This window comes from Vigna angularis, chromosome 2 (genome assembly GCF_016808095.1).
Source record: "Vigna angularis cultivar LongXiaoDou No.4 chromosome 2, ASM1680809v1, whole genome shotgun sequence".
In the NCBI taxonomy this organism is placed as follows: Eukaryota; Viridiplantae; Streptophyta; class Magnoliopsida; order Fabales; family Fabaceae; genus Vigna; species Vigna angularis.
The window spans coordinates 35,845,818-35,861,682 of record NC_068971.1 but is presented as its reverse complement, the minus strand read 5'-3'; the positions used below and the strand labels follow the sequence as shown (position 1 = coordinate 35,861,682).

General features: G+C 30.8%; 1 protein-coding gene across 1 annotated transcript; it reads left to right on the top strand.

Moving 5' to 3' along the window:
• The first annotated feature begins 10,873 nt into the window (after positions 1 to 10,873).
• Positions 10,874 to 15,406, top strand: LOC108329775 (ABSCISIC ACID-INSENSITIVE 5-like protein 2). Its single transcript, XM_017564149.2, has 3 exons — positions 10,874 to 12,482; positions 12,584 to 12,655; positions 14,882 to 15,406. Exons 1-3 carry the CDS (start codon positions 11,685 to 11,687, stop codon positions 14,960 to 14,962), a joined length of 951 nt encoding a protein of 316 aa, XP_017419638.1. The 5' UTR covers positions 10,874 to 11,684; the 3' UTR covers positions 14,963 to 15,406.
• Positions 15,407 to 15,865: the final 459 nt, after the last annotated feature.

Below are 15,865 nucleotides of genomic sequence, written 5' to 3'. Positions count from 1 at the left end.
TCAATTAGACCTTTGATTCGAATAGACTCAACTAGACCTTCAATTAGTGCAGGCTTAGCATAACCTTCGATCAAGGCCGACTCGACTTGATATTTGATTGGTGTCGGCTCGAATCGATCTTCAACCAAGGCTGACTCAACTTCGGTCGAGGCCAACTTGGCTCGACATACGACTATTGCCGGTTGGGCTCAACCTTTGGCCCAAACCAACTACTCAACCTTTGGCCTAGGCCAACTGGAATCAGCCTTTGGTTCGGTCGGCTCAACTCGACCTTAGGTCTTGTTCGATTTGGCTTAACTTTTGGTCTTCGTTGACTTGGTCCAACCTTCAGTCAAGGCTGATTCGACTCGACCTTCAGTTCTAGCCTACTAGGCTCAATCTTTGGTTTATGCCAAGTCAGCTTGACTTTCAGTTTATGCCGAATTGAGTCGACCTTTGGTTTATGCCAAATGGGCATATATCAACACAATTTAACCTTTAGCTTGGGTGACTTGAGTCGACTTTGGGCTTGGATCCATTCAGCTCAATCATTAGTTCAGAACTAGTTGACTCGACCTTTGATCTTGACAAAAGATCGAGTCAAGCCAGTTTCGATTAATTGTCGAGTCAGCTTCAACTAGATGGTGAGATGACCTGATTCAACCTAAATTGATGAATCGACTTTTTAAACTTTCAATGGAAAACTCTTAATTTATAGAATTTTAATTTCCTTTAAGTGAATTTTAAGTTTTATTATTTTAATTATTTAAAACAGTCTTTTAAAATTTCTCACTTCTAATTTTATTTTAATATCCTTGTCTAAACAAGTCATCTAAATTTAAAAAAAATTAAATTCTTCAAATAGAAAACATTTAAAATTTAAATTCTTCAAATAAAAAATTACTTTTTTTTTAAGTTTCATACGAGGATAAATAAATACCCCAAATTTTGGCACATATATAATTTAGAAAATATGTAGATCTATTAAATGTATCAGTTAAACTTGATCCTGATAACTTATTTAATAGATTTATGGTGGTTGGACTAATATTATAAATAGAAAGAATTCCTTGTTATCCAATATGACTCTGTTTAAAAAAAAATAAAATTGAACTCATGTTAACAAAATAATTTTAATTTTAAATATAATAATATAATATATAAATATAATACATGCATATTATAAAATAAAATAAAATAAATATTAACACGATCATTTTATATACAATAATTATTTATGAAATGAACTAAATCCATAAATTTACAGGCTATATTTTAAAATGAATGGATTATGATTCAGTTCAATTAATTAAGTTGCAGATTTTGTAGTTTAACTTGATCCGTTTATTGTAAACCTTTTAGTTTTAAGTTGATATGTTTTGCAGCTATTTTAGACCAGTCCAGTGGACTAAGCTCATTTTCAAATCTCAATGTCATGGTTTACTAATAAATACAATTTTTTTTATATAATTTTTTTGTCTAAGACTATAGTGGATATCATTCCAATATATGCTCGTGAATTTGATTGATTCTTCCCATGCATGTGTTGGAAGGTAATTTAGAATTTAAATATTCTTCTAAAGTTTAAAATTTTGCAGTCAGGTCTTCCTATTGCAATGACTTCTTACTTATCAGTTTAAACACTCTGCATTGAGACAGATTGGTACTCCTTTATCCCATGGAAACAAGAGAATGTTTCTAGATAACTATTTATATTTTATGTTTATCAAGAGAGAATGTTTTTACATTACACATAATATCATAGGTTTTTCTAGGAAGATTACACCATTTTCAATTCAAAATTTGAAGTTAATGGAATATTGGTCTACTGTTCCTGACCATGAATACTTAATGGTGATCTTCTTATAATGTTATTTTAAGACATCAATAGACATGTCTGTCTGAAATTTCTGAAAAAAAAATTCGATACAAGTAATTTTTATATCAATTTTTTTTATTAATACTGTATTTGTAAACCGACCAACAAAACGAAGAATTGACTTTCTCATGAAAGTGTCTAGAATTTACTAGAAAGACTTAATAAAAAAAATTAACTTCAACAGATTGACGTTTCCTTACAATTTTCATGTCTCTATTAAGTATGAGATTTAGACTTTCCGAACCCAATAATCTTTTGAAATGTTGCATTATAATGCTTGTTTGAAGCAGTGATATTACAAGTAAAGTAAATGAAAATATGAATGAGACATAAAATGAAGTGTCTATATAAATAAGTGGCATGAATGACTTATAGAAGAATATGATAGTAGTGTGGCATTTCAAAGTTGATTGAAATGGTGAGATCAGAATCTGGTTCTGAATTCTGACACAGGAGTGGCCTCCAACTTCCTCGAGAACATGAAGGAAAGTGGACACACAGACAATATCTTCTGAACTCATATATTATATATATATTTATAGTCTTCAGACAAAAACTAAATAATAAATATATTATTTGTGTGACTGTGATCGAAGCATGGCTATGTCTCTTTATGCATAAAATAGCAGACATTGGTTTGGCAGATCCATGGGAAGAGAAAGAAGTTAGTTGATAGAGAATTAAGAATGTTATAGAATATTGAGAGTGTGAAATGGGTAATTATCTAAGAATGGAAAAAGGTAAACGAAAGAGCAGAACTAGGTTTGTTGTTGATATGTGGAAAGAAAACATGTGCACGTGGAATTGGTCCTCGGTGGAATGCGCACGCGCATTCTTATGCATACATTACATGTGCCTTTCAATCACTTTGTCCGTTTGCTCCTTCCTTTCTTCAACCCTTCTTTAACATCATCTTTTCAAAACTGCTAATTCTATGCTTTTTTATATCTCGATCGTCTGTAAAAACAATGCTTGCAAATGCTGCCTTCTATCTTTCAAATACACAAAATATATTATAAACATATTTGCAATTGAATATCTTAAACTACTTTGTATTTTTCTTATATACTGTGGTTAAGAAGGAGTTGATTGGCTAGTTAGAAGGGAGAAAAAAAATTATAAGTTGATCCATAAGTTAAAAACAAAAAAAATTAAAAAACTATAATAAACTATTTAGCCAAATAGCTTACCTTACAAAATTTTCCTTTCCATCCCTCTTTGTGTCTTAATTGATCTTATTTTATCATGATTTCTCAATCAAGCCTTGAAACTATAAAATCAAGATCAAACTTAATCTCTGAATTTTGAGGAGCTTTGAAAACTATATGGAAAATTAACGAGAAGTTTAAGTATGAGAAAGAAGTGTTGTGTTCATCTAATACGTTATGGAAAGTTGAAATATCACAAGAAAAAGAAAAATCTAAAAAGAAAATTTGAATGTATTAATGAGAAGAGATAAGAAATAAAAGGAGTGACAATTGAAAAAATGAAAAGAAGGAGAGGAGTTTTGTGTTAAGTATCAACCTTGATGAGAATGGAATGGTTAGGTTTACATTTTCAATTCTTTCCTCATTGTTCCTCATTTTTTATGATTGTTAACATGGATTCTTTCTTATCATACCTTCACTTTAACCATATTACAAACTACATGAAAGTCCTTTTAATCTTGATTGCATTATGTTTTAAGTAGTGAACATTAGATATCTTCGTTTCCTTAATGCTCGAAACATGTTATTGATTGGTTTAGATGCTTTTAACTTTGACAGATAACAATTTCTTGCTCACATCTTTACTTATAATCTTGAACAAGTGCTAACAACGTGTAGAGTTTTATAGGCTCAATCTCAACTAACATAATTTTCTCTTATTCTTGTTGTTTCTTCATCTGATGTCCTTCGTCTAGTCTCTTGTCTTTGTCAAGAAATGCAAACGTCTAAGTGTCGTTGACTCAAGTTTTACACATCCATCTTATGACTTATTGTACTTCCTTAGGACTCTCACGTACATATTCCTCAATCTTAGTTCAATTTTATAATTCTTATGAATTCTAGGAATTGTTGCAATAATAGGTAAAAACATGAGTTTTATAGCTAAAAAAGTGAACTAAGACTGTTCATAAGTTTTTTGCTTAAATACTCTTTTGATATTTATTTTGGTCGATTTTGTTCAATTATGTTCAATTTTGTCCTTTTTCATGATGTTGTCTAAATTGTTAACGGAAGATGAACATTGTGTGTTACATATCAGTTTATGGAGTTTCTTAATTTAAAAGAAAAGATTTTTTCTTGATTTAAAAAAGTTTCCATGTATTAAGTCAACATTGTCCATCATATCAAGTCAATGTCAATGTCACGTGTTAAGGCATTATCATATGTTTGTCTTTCATGTTGTTTATTTATGTATCAAATCTCAATGACAATTACAAAATCAAGTTAAAAATTTACCCTCACCAAATCAACTTGTATATAAAGTATATACATAAAAATACATTATAACATATGCCTTATGTCACATTTTTTTTTCACAAATAATAAATTTGATTTATCTCATATGTTATAAAAGGTTGAATGAAATCTCTTTCAATTATAGCATCTTGTTGTCACAAATTTTTTAAACAATTTACCCATGTGAGATAACTTATCAATTTAATATGATGCTTTGATCCAAAATTCTTCCATTTCTATCAACAATCATTATTGAAGTACTTGTAAGAGTGATCACAAAGGAATGCAACTTTTGATACTATGGTACGATTAAATAACTTAAGTTTTAAATTAGTCAATATTAAAGTCCAAATTATATTATAAATTTGTAATCTAAGATACATTTAAACTTTTAGATTGTGTTTTAAATTGTATAATTTGAAATTCAAAATTTTATTTGAATCCAACAGTTAAACTTATTTTATAAGTGACATTCTGGATCGTAAAATCCAAAAGTTTTTTAATCTTGAGTGCATTTTGTTTTAAGGAGTGAATATTAAAGATCCTCATTTCCTTAATGCTCGAGACATGTTCTTAATTTGTTTAGATGCTTCTAACTTTGGTGGATAACAATTTCTTGTTCACATCTCTACTTATAACCTTGAACAAGTGCCAACAGTTGTAGAGTTTTATAGGCTCAATCTAAACTAGCATAATTTTCTCTTGTTCTTGTTTTTTCATCTAATGTCCTTCTTCTAGTTTATTGTCTTTGTCAATAAGTGTAAAAGTCTAAGTGTTGTTGACTTAACTTTTAGGCATCCATCCTACGATTTAATGTACTTCCTTAGGATTATTACTTATATATTCCTCAATCTTAGTTCAATTTGAGTTATATTCTTCGTTTGGAGAGTGCGAGTTTATTTGGGGTCAAAAGACATGAGAGAGTTGTCTATGTGTTGTAAAAAATTTTACACGGTGTTATTCTTTAGTTGTCATTAGACAATGACTGTGGTTTTTATCTGTTTTGGAGTTTTCACGTTTATTATTTTGTATCCTTGTGTTGATCATATTTCTCTATTGGTAGGGTGATTCTCGTGTAAAGAAGATAATGTTGTTCATTAATGATTGGTTTTTCTAGCAGGAGTGAACCAGAAGAGGGCAAAGAATAAGTTAGTAGACCTCATTGCCATGTCAGAAAACAAGGAAATTAAAAAAAAGATGGATAAGATCATGCATAAAAAAATAGATTTTTAGTAGGGGATTTCAAAGAATTCAGTTGTTAAAAATGTTTCATGGAGAGTGTTGAGTGATAAAAGAGGAAGCAAAGGCATAGTAGATGGAGACGTTGGGGAAATTTTCTTTTTGCTAGTCTTTAATTTTCTTTCCATGGATTGGTGATGTTCTTTTAGATGATCTTTAAGGTTTCTATGTATTGTTTTCTTAGGTGAAGCTATAATATTCGAGTTAATTTTTATTTACATCCAGTCATATCATTCACTTGTTTTTTTCGTTCATTTGATTTACCTTTCTTTTCCTTCTATCTATCTTCTCATCAGTCAAGTTATGTTTGTTATGAACTCATTTAGTATATGTTATCTTCTAAATTCATTTCTTACTTTTCAATTCAACTCGTTTGTGAATCTGAAGTTGTTTAACTTTTATGCTCAGTTCATTTCAAATATTACATTTGCTCTGCTTTGGTTTTGCTAAAGGATTCATGGAAGAGCTTATGCTTTGTTTAAAACATTTTTAACTTCTTTATCACTCTCCTTAATCTTCTATTATTGCTTCAGTTGTTATTTTAGTTAGTTTTTATTTTTGTTTTTGTTTCTTGTTTCTTGTTTCCAGTTTACTCATTTGATCTATTTTCTTCTATTATGTGTTTTTACTTTATGTTTAGTTTATTGCCAATTTTACTTGTTGTTCAACATTCAACATCTTACATTTTTGTTCATTCTTCTGTCTTTGGATTTTATTTTATTTAATGTTTTGTTCTTTTACTCGTTTTTCACTTTTCTATTTCATTTCATCTAATGCTCTTCACTTCTTATCATCTAAGGCTTTACAATTTCACATTGTCTAACATCTTTATATTATGAGTGTATAATGCTTGTTTTTGCATCGTCTAATGCTTTTACTTTATTTTCTTATCATATAATGTTAGATTGGTCTAGTATGTTATTATTGTACATTATCTCATGCATTGTATTGTTTGTTCATTTATTTTCATTCCGTCTAATGCTAAGTCCTTTAGTCATTTATTTCTTTAAGTTATGTTATTTGTTGAATTCATCTAATGCCTTTATTTTAAGCTCAAATTTTGTTTGGTGATGCTTCTACAACAAAGGCTTCCATCACTGGTCCAATTGAGAGCACAAGAAGAAGACGAAAGAGTGAGTGTTGTGTGTGAGGGAGAAGTGTTGTGTGTAAAGATGAAACTAGGTGAAGGTGTGCATGGAGGAAGAAATGGATAATGTTTTTTTTTTTTGCATGGAAGAAGAAGAAGAAGAACTGAAAAAAATCTCAAAGTAGTTCCATTTGTAAATCGACACATACAATGATACATATTGAAGACATATGCACCTTCAATTGGCAATCCAATCCACTTCATTGCCGATGGAAGCTTGGTTTTTCACTTTCACTTTGCTGTCAATGGAATCCACAAATTGTCTTCTCATTGTCTTGTCGTAGATAGAGAAATCTCTTATTTTCATTTTTAGTTTCTTATTTTTCTTATCAGCTCAAATTTTCACATCACTAAATTCTTATGTGCACGTGAGTATAAATTGTCATTAAACCATGTCTAAGCAGTCAACATTAACGATTTAAACATTATTAACAAAAAAGGACTTGATCAATGCACATTAATGAATTTGTGGACGTAATTGACACAAAATTAAAAGAAGGGACCAAGTTGATACACTCCCACCAAATTAAGAAGTATGTATATGAGTAATTAAGCCTTTTAGTTTTTATGTTATTTTTTTTAGTGTTGACCTTTCTTATATAAGATTTAACTCCAGTGTTTAACATAGTGTCCAAAAACCAACACCGATTACCTTTTTAATTTTTAAAATTTATTATTTGTAGTGTTAGCGAGTGAAATTTTTTAATATAAAAATTAAATGAGTATAGTTTTATGTCTCTATAGTCAACGCTTTTTATTTGTTTTTTTTCTAAGCTTTATTAACTTTGCATTGTTAGTGTAGACTGGGTTGGATTGTGTGTAACTTTTTTTCTTTTGTAATTGTTTAACTTATGCTACTAGTCCCTTTTTAGTTGATGCTACTATGGTCCCTTTTATATCCCATGCTATGTTATTGTAACTAGTTCTACACATTCTTGTAGTGATCATTAATATAGTTGAATACACATATAAACTCATCAATATATAGTAACACCTTGTTGAACGAATAAACTTCTTCACTTAAATGATATTACACTCTTAAATATATAATAAATGCATAATAGAACCTGGACGCATCTTCTTTCTCCATTTCAACCTCGATTAGGGTTTCATTCTCCCCTTTCCAAAAATTAGGGATCCTTTAAATTTACTATTTCTAACCTCGATTCTCGTTCAAAAATTTGTATTCTCATATTTGTATTTTCCCAAATCTTACATACGACAGCAATCTCCTTTCAAAAACCCAATTCAAAGTGAGGTTCATGTAGGGAAAACAATTGAATTTAATTTATGGTGGTGACCTCACTTGTCTGTCCTTATCTATCGTGGAGGTAAGGTTTTCTTCATCCCCTTTTGCTTTATTCATTGAAAGGATTCGTTGAAGATGTATGGTTGTGGTTCATAATAAAAATGAGAAAATTCATCATTCTTCCTTTTTTATGTTGTTCTCATGATACATAGGAAGGTTGGCCTTAAAGCCTTTCAATTATGGTGTTTAATTCGTATTTTCCAATTTTGGTACTTTATTAGTGAATTTTCCTTGTTATTATGCTCATGCTTGGTAATGAGAATTTGCTTGATATTGATATATTAGCTTTCATTCTTAGAAATTTTCATTATTAGGAGTTTTCATGGTTAGGAATTTTTATTATTAGGAATTTTCATTATTAAAAATTTTCATTATTACAAATTTTCCTTGTATATGAGTTGTCGTTGTATAATATTAGTTGTTTAACAATATATAATTTATCTTTTTGTTAGTTTAATATTATTTGTTTTCATTGTATTGGTAGGGTTTATTTAGGTGTAGAGAATAAAGATCTCTACACTGATTGAATACAATTTAGTTATTAACGAAAAAATTCATCAATAATGTTTCTCTCAACTTATCGACATATTATCGTCTTCATTATTTACAAAAAAAATATTCTTTAATCATATTTAAAAGTCGTTATCAAAGACCAAATATTTGCCTTTAATTTAAATTTAACAATTGAGGATATGTTTTGGTTATTACCAAGAAATTCGACTCAGAGGGCAAATTACCAACGACATAATATCCATTAATAATTCAAAATTATAAGTTATCGATATATTTGACTACAAATTTTGATTATGGACACTAACAATTTTATAGTGTGAAATTGTGAAAAGTATACACAAGTTCTTAAAAGTAATAAAATAACCATGACAATGAAGCACTAACTTAAATTAATTTTGGATGAAATATTTGAGAATAAGATGAGTTTTTTTAATTAAAAGAAAAGATAAAAAATTTCACATCTAAAGTTTAGATTTATTAAAAGTTAGAATCCTCCAATCCGTATTATTATTTTCAGAAGAGAAAGAAAAACTGTTATGAAACTCTTATTATTTATGGATAAGTTAAAAAAATATAGTAAAAATAAATCTTTGAATTATATTTCAACATTCAAGATTAAAAGTTAAATATATGCAATTTTTTAAGTAATGCATGGCCACATCAAGGGTTAAAATTGAGCATGCTTGAAGTAATAAGAAAATGAAAAAGATAAAAAGTATCAATTTTCACTATTTGTTTGAGAAAAAGAACTAAAAAGAAAGAGAAATATTTTTTTGGTACTATAATATACACACTTATCCCCTAAATTGACATGAAATGAAAGAGTTGGTCCCTCTTATTTATCTTTTTAATTTTACTTTCATAACTTTTTTAAACTATTTATTTTTCTCTCTAATTTTTTAGACCAAACTTTGGAACTAATCACCAATCCCTATTCTTGCTGTTCAAATCAAACATTGAAATTTCAGATTAGGACTGTTAGTTAGTTATACTTCCATTCACATAAATAGTGTCATGTTTCTTGAAGCTGACATTTCTATACCCAAAAATTTCTAAGACACTGTACACTGCAATTGAACAACAAAATTTATAACTCATATGTTACACTCAGTTCAGTCAATTATTTGAAGAAACATATCAGTTTTTATAATTTTCATTTATGTCAATTTTTTTTTACATGAAGCTTCTCTATTTACTCATAACAAAAGCATAACATCTTTGAAATTAACTAATTAAAAGGTAATTAATGTTGCTTTTAAATAAACTTTTATAAGATTAATTAAGTTCTGAGATTATGATAAATTCGGTTTCTACTTTTTTTTAGTGCTCAAAACTTTTATATTTTCTAATTGAATAGATACAGTTTAACTTTTCTTTTACACCAATGTTATCTTGTCCTACTTTTTTTTGAAGTATTTAAATATGAAAATTTTGTGTTTATTAAAATGACGAATGATTTTTATTTATAACGTGTTTGATAATAAAATTGTACTGAGTAAAGAATTATCTCTTCTATCATTGATAAAACATTTCTTATTATCTAATAAATTCCCAATTATAATAATAAAAGTTATTTCTATTTTATATTAAACACACGTGTAGAAACAAATTAACAGGATAAAATAATTCTTATATTACGAAAAAATTAAATAAAAAAACTCAATTAAAAGTATAAAAAATTTATATATTTAATATAACAAAAATTTTCAATAATAATTTAATTAAAAATATTTAAATTTATTAAAAGTTTAAAACTTAATTAATTTTTCATGTAAATTCAAATCTGTAACAAAATCTTCATCATTTTCATTTCACAACAGCCAAGTGAAAATGAATGGAGGTAAGATTAAAGCGGAAAAGACAAAATAAAATAAAATAAAAACGTAACCTTTGTTAACATTTATCAGTTGCGAAGATACCCTGCAGTGTCGGATTGAAGAATCAGAGTGCATATATATTAAAGCTTAAAATTTGGATGCAACTCTTTAAACATTTTTTAACGAGACTGAGAATTATTAAAATGAAATTCCAATTTGAGCAAGAGAAAAAGAAAACTGAAAGAAATATATCATAATAAATCTTCGAACTTTGCATTTATATTTTAGCCCATTTATATTTATATTTGAGGAAGAGACGAAGAAAGGGTTAAAATCTAAAACTGTCAATTTATTAAAGTTTGAGAGATTAGAAAGTGGAAAGAGAAAAAATGATTAAACTTTTAGTAGTTAGAGAGTGAGAGGGGAAAGAGAAGAAAAGTAGAGAATGTTAGAATATTATGATACAAGTTAATGTTATATGATTATACAGTAATTATTGAATTACAGTGCATTAGTTATAACACATTATCTTTTCCAAATAAACAGTGATTGTTCCTCGCTTGGCGTGGTTGTTGTTCCCAGTGGCAAGGGAAAATTGAAAGGCCCACCTTGTTGTAAGATTCAGATTGGATCCTGCAGCAGCAAGTAGGTGAAGGACTGAAAGTGTAGTACCCTCAGATTTTGTTTTAACTTAGCAAGTCAGAATAGTCTATTCCTTCACCACTTTCCAAAATTTCTTTATTCATTTCTAAATTCTTCTTTTTCCCTTTGAAGGGAAACCTTAATCATTCTTTTGCTTCAGATAAGCATTGTTCTCTCAGAATATTCAACAACACTCCCATTTTTCATACAAAAAACACTTCTTTCTACGCTCAGGGTCCTGCAGGATCAATTTTGGCCTTTTCTTCTAGGACACACGACATAGTAGTGGTGGTGATGTAACAAAAATCATGACATGCATATTCAGTTCTAGCTTTTTTCTCTGCTGTGGGTCTCTTCTGCATCATCATTTTCTTTGATTCCTAGTTCTATTTCATATCTGATCTGGGTCACCTTTTTCCTATTCTGGGTCCGGTTTTCTCCCACCCCATTTAACACTGCCTGCTTTGTGTTTGTTTCTTGTTTTCACCAAATCTCAGAATTCAAGACAATATCCTCGTCTTTTGTTTCTCCGGATTCTAATTTGGTGCCAAGTTCGTTCATTTAGATGTCGCGAGAAATCACTGGATAGACTCTTTTCTTTTGGTTTTCAGGTGTCTCTGTTGCAATTGAGTTGTGGGGGGATTGTGAATTTGGGTTTTATTTATATTTGGAAGCGATACATGTAGACTTGTAGGGTGGTTTTGGGGTTAAGATAATGGGATCTCAAGGTGGGGCAATCCAGGAGCCAAAGAATGGGTCTTTGGCAAGGCAAGGGTCTTTGTACAATCTCACCCTTGATGAGGTGCACAACCAGCTTGGAAATTTGGGGAAACCCTTAGGAAGCATGAATCTTGATGAGCTGCTCAAGGGTGTGTGGACTGCAGAATCTGGAACTGATGCATACATGCAGCAAGGTCAGGTAGCTTATGCTGGATCATCTTTGAATCCTCAAGGGAGTCTAACATTGTGTGGGGATCTTAGCAAGAAAACAATTGATGAGGTTTGGAGAGATATGCAACAGAAGAAGAGTGTTAGTCAGGAAAGAGAAAGACAGCCTACACTGGGTGAGATGACTCTGGAGGATTTCTTGGTGAAGGCTGGTGTGACTACTGACCCTTTCCCTAATGACGATAGTGCCATGGCCATGCCAGGGGTTGATTCCCAACACAACACATCACAACATGCTCATTGGCTGCAATACCAGCTCACCTCAGTGCAGGAGCAGCCACAACAACAACATCATCAACATCAAAATCAGCAGAATACTATGATGCCGGGTTTTTCGGGTTTTATGGCTGTTCAACAGCCTATGCCGGTTGTGGTGAATCCGGTTCTGGATGCAGGATACTCTGAAGCAATGCCGTCTTCTTTGATGGGTGCCTTATCTGATTCACAATCTGCAGGTAGGAAAAGGGCTGCCTCAGGTAATGTGGTTGAGAAAACTGTGGAGAGGAGGCAAAAGAGAATGATTAAAAATAGGGAATCAGCAGCTCGGTCCCGGGCTAGAAAGCAGGTTATTTTTGTTTTTAGTTTTTTTTTTCATGGTGTTTTTGCTTTCAAGTCTTATTTTTTACTTTTCTCTTTTATACAAGCTGCGCATATTTGAATGGGCAGGCTTACACACAAGAACTGGAGATTAAAGTTTCTCGTTTAGAAGAAGAGAATGAAAGGCTTAGAAGACAGAATGTAAGTTTAGATTCTTTTGTTAGTCTGTGTCGTTGCTTTATTCTTGTCTGCTGGTAGTTTTTGGTGTCAGATTGATAATGCCATATGGTTGGACAATGCATGGTTGAAATGTTGGCGATTTAGTTTACCTTGCCAATGGTTTTCTATTAAGTGGAGTGTTTAAACCAATTGAACTTCAACTACAATTTAACAATTGACATTTGGTTTATCATTGTGTATATTTAGGATTACAATTACATTTTTTTAATTATTTTGATTTTGCTTGGATACGATCTTCCTCTCTTTTTAATTACACTATTGAGGTGAAGCAGGCCATGACCTTAGGCTGGTGATCTGCTTTTGGTCTTGTCATATTCTCTATTTTCCTTTGTTCTGTTCTTTCTTTCCTTATGCATGCATTATTCTGAATCTTCTTTATTTGACAATTGAACCTTTGTGTCTGTGTGTGCCTAATTTTTCTGGGTTTTGGCCCCAGAAGACATGCGATTTCAGGACATGTTCATTTTATGGTGATAATCTCTTTCTTGGAAACAAGTTCTGATTTAATGATGATTTCTGAATTTGTTAGGTCTAAAATATTTTCTCCTTTCTTTAGCAAGGAATTATTTTTTTTTTCCGGATTAATGTTTTTGAGGGTGTATATTGTTAACTCTCTGTCTGCCATGGCTCCAAGGAATTCTTTTTGAAATTTTTGGGTAAAAGAATCGCAGAAAGTGTAGGTCTTTATGTTGATGACTTTATCAGTTTGTGGTGAGAGATAAGGTGAAATATTTAGCGTTTGATTGTAGCACGTCTTTTGAACACCTATACAAAGAACAGATCAGGGTTCTTTAAAGTTGGACATAGGACAGAGGCTCTAAGATTTTGTGATCATATCAGATGAAAAAAAAAGTGCTGAGAAGGGTCATAAGGAGGTAGCTCAGCAGACTTCTCTAGAGCTCACTGTTGAGTGACAAAATAAAAAAGAAAAAAAAATTGTGTACGAGTAAATACTTCTGATGTTTTTTCTAACCCTTGATTACATATAATTCCCTAACAAACAGTTCATAAAACATTTGTGTTACATCTAACTTCCAACGTTTAAATTGTTTCCAAACTTGAGATTAGGTGTTTGACTTCTCTCCCTTCCTTATCTGGAGATGTATTCTCTGTAGTAGTGTGGAGAGGTACGAAGATTTCAATGTTAAAAAGATAGATTCACTTTGGCTAAAGTTTGGAGTACTTTATGGCTTCAAGATATGGCCAACCATTTTGCTTGCAGTTAGTCTGGCTGACACATTTCAAGTCAAGGCTACAAGAATCAATATTAATGCACAAAACTAAACCTAGTTCTGTTGAAATTGGGAGAAATAAGTTGAGTGGTAATGATCTTGATCATGAATCTCTGCTTTCTGTTAGTGTTTTGAATTGTACAATTGTAGAATGATTTGATTTTTGAAGCATTTAATTATGTGTCAGTTCAGAACTATGTCTGCAGCCTTAAGTATTTCCATTTGGAATCACCCAACCTTGTACTGATCACAAAAGGGTGAATTTATAATGTGAGCCTACATATGATTGCATATTGTTGTGATATTATATCTCTGTTGGCATAAATCCTTTTTAGTTTGTTTTCAGTTTTAATGTAACATTTGGTCTTGGATCCATCTCTTCATTGTAAGTTTACCAACTAAAGGGAACCTGCCAGTTATAAAAGTCTTACAATGAATGTTCAACTATGTGAATTTCAGATGAAGAGCATGAAAATGACTATGTTTAGATCGTAAAAATGACCCTTCTTTTAAAATATAGAAAAACAGTTCTATCATGTGTTCATGATTAAGCCAATTGTCTGTGGTTGTCTTTTTGTGGAATCAAATGGAAATATCTGTGGTTAGATTTTAATAATAGATGAGCATGCATAATTTATCCACACCAGTTATATATCTTAGAACTTTCTTGGACAAGCATTCGATCGTAAAACTTGAAGGACATAGCTGTGTCTGTAAGATGGCATTACCCTTCCATAATGATCTTTGAACCACAATATGGTGTAATGTAAGCTCATATTTTGAGGTTGCAACTAACCAACCATAATTGTGTGTTTCTTTTTCTTCAATTTTCTAAACTATGTACATTGTTGAATAAAAAATAGCACGCAAAAATAGTTTTATGTAAGAGCTTTGGAGATGATTCTGGATGGTTTATCTCTCTCATAATAACTGTTTTTTATGATCTTTCTTTCAGGAGATAGAGAAGGTATTGCCAAGTGCACCGCCACCAGATCCTAAGCATCAGCTGCGCAGAACTAGTTCAGCTCCCCTTTGATGGCTTCACTGCAAACCAGTTTCTACCAAACTTCCATGCACTTCCATAGATCTCATTTGCGACATATATGTTTGGCACTCAAGTTTCCAACATTTGGAAATCTATTTTTCTCTGGGAAGTGCTGCTATTTATTCTCCTCAGCATGTCCCCTTGTAAGAGTGTTTTCCTATATGTACATTTTCCAACTTACTCTGCACTATAAGCATGCTTTAGTCTAATTTTGAACACAATATAGCTTTAATACCACTTCTAAGGACAAAATATAGATGTTGTAGTATAGATGATTTGATGTTGTTCTTCGGTTAAATTTGAAGTTTTTATGTAACTTGTGCTTCAGAAGTTCATATAAAGGTTGATGCATGTTACTGAGATGAAATTCCAATTTTAATTGAAGAACATAAATAGAAACATCTATAATATTGCACTTTTGTTTTGATCTTTTTCTTATGTCCTATAACCAGTTAACCATTTTGGTTTTATATACTAATTTCTTGAGGATAAATGCTAGCAACTCAGTGCATTCTCACCTGTACAAGGCAAATGTCAACCTTAGCACAGAAAATGGTTTTTGATTTGAGGTTACTAACTACAGCATGATTGGAAAATTGACGTGAGGTTCTAATCATATTGAGGTGACTACACCAAAAAAGAAGTTTGAGGTGAGAGAACGTGATACCAAAGAAATGAATAATATGATTGTTTTAAATCAAAATTGCTTTGGTAAAGTATATTTGACTGAAAGTGGGACAAAAAGGTGCAGTAAACAACATTTGAGTCCCTTAAAATAAGAAAATTTCTGTCTCCAAAAGTGCAATGTTTTAATATTATAGTCCAAGAATAAAAGCACATGTATTCACCAAAAAATAAATTAGTCTGAGATTAATAAGTTGGGTGATTTAAGTG

Coding starts and splice junctions, on each gene's coding strand:
- LOC108329775 (XM_017564149.2), top strand. CDS start 11,685: ATGGGATCTCAAGGTGGGGCAATCCAGGAGCCAAAGAATGGGTCTTTG. Junction 12,483..12,583: donor GGTCCCGGGCTAGAAAGCAG/GTTATTTTTGTT, acceptor TTGAATGGGCAG/GCTTACACACAAGAACTGGA. Junction 12,656..14,881: donor AAAGGCTTAGAAGACAGAAT/GTAAGTTTAGAT, acceptor TCTTTCTTTCAG/GAGATAGAGAAGGTATTGCC.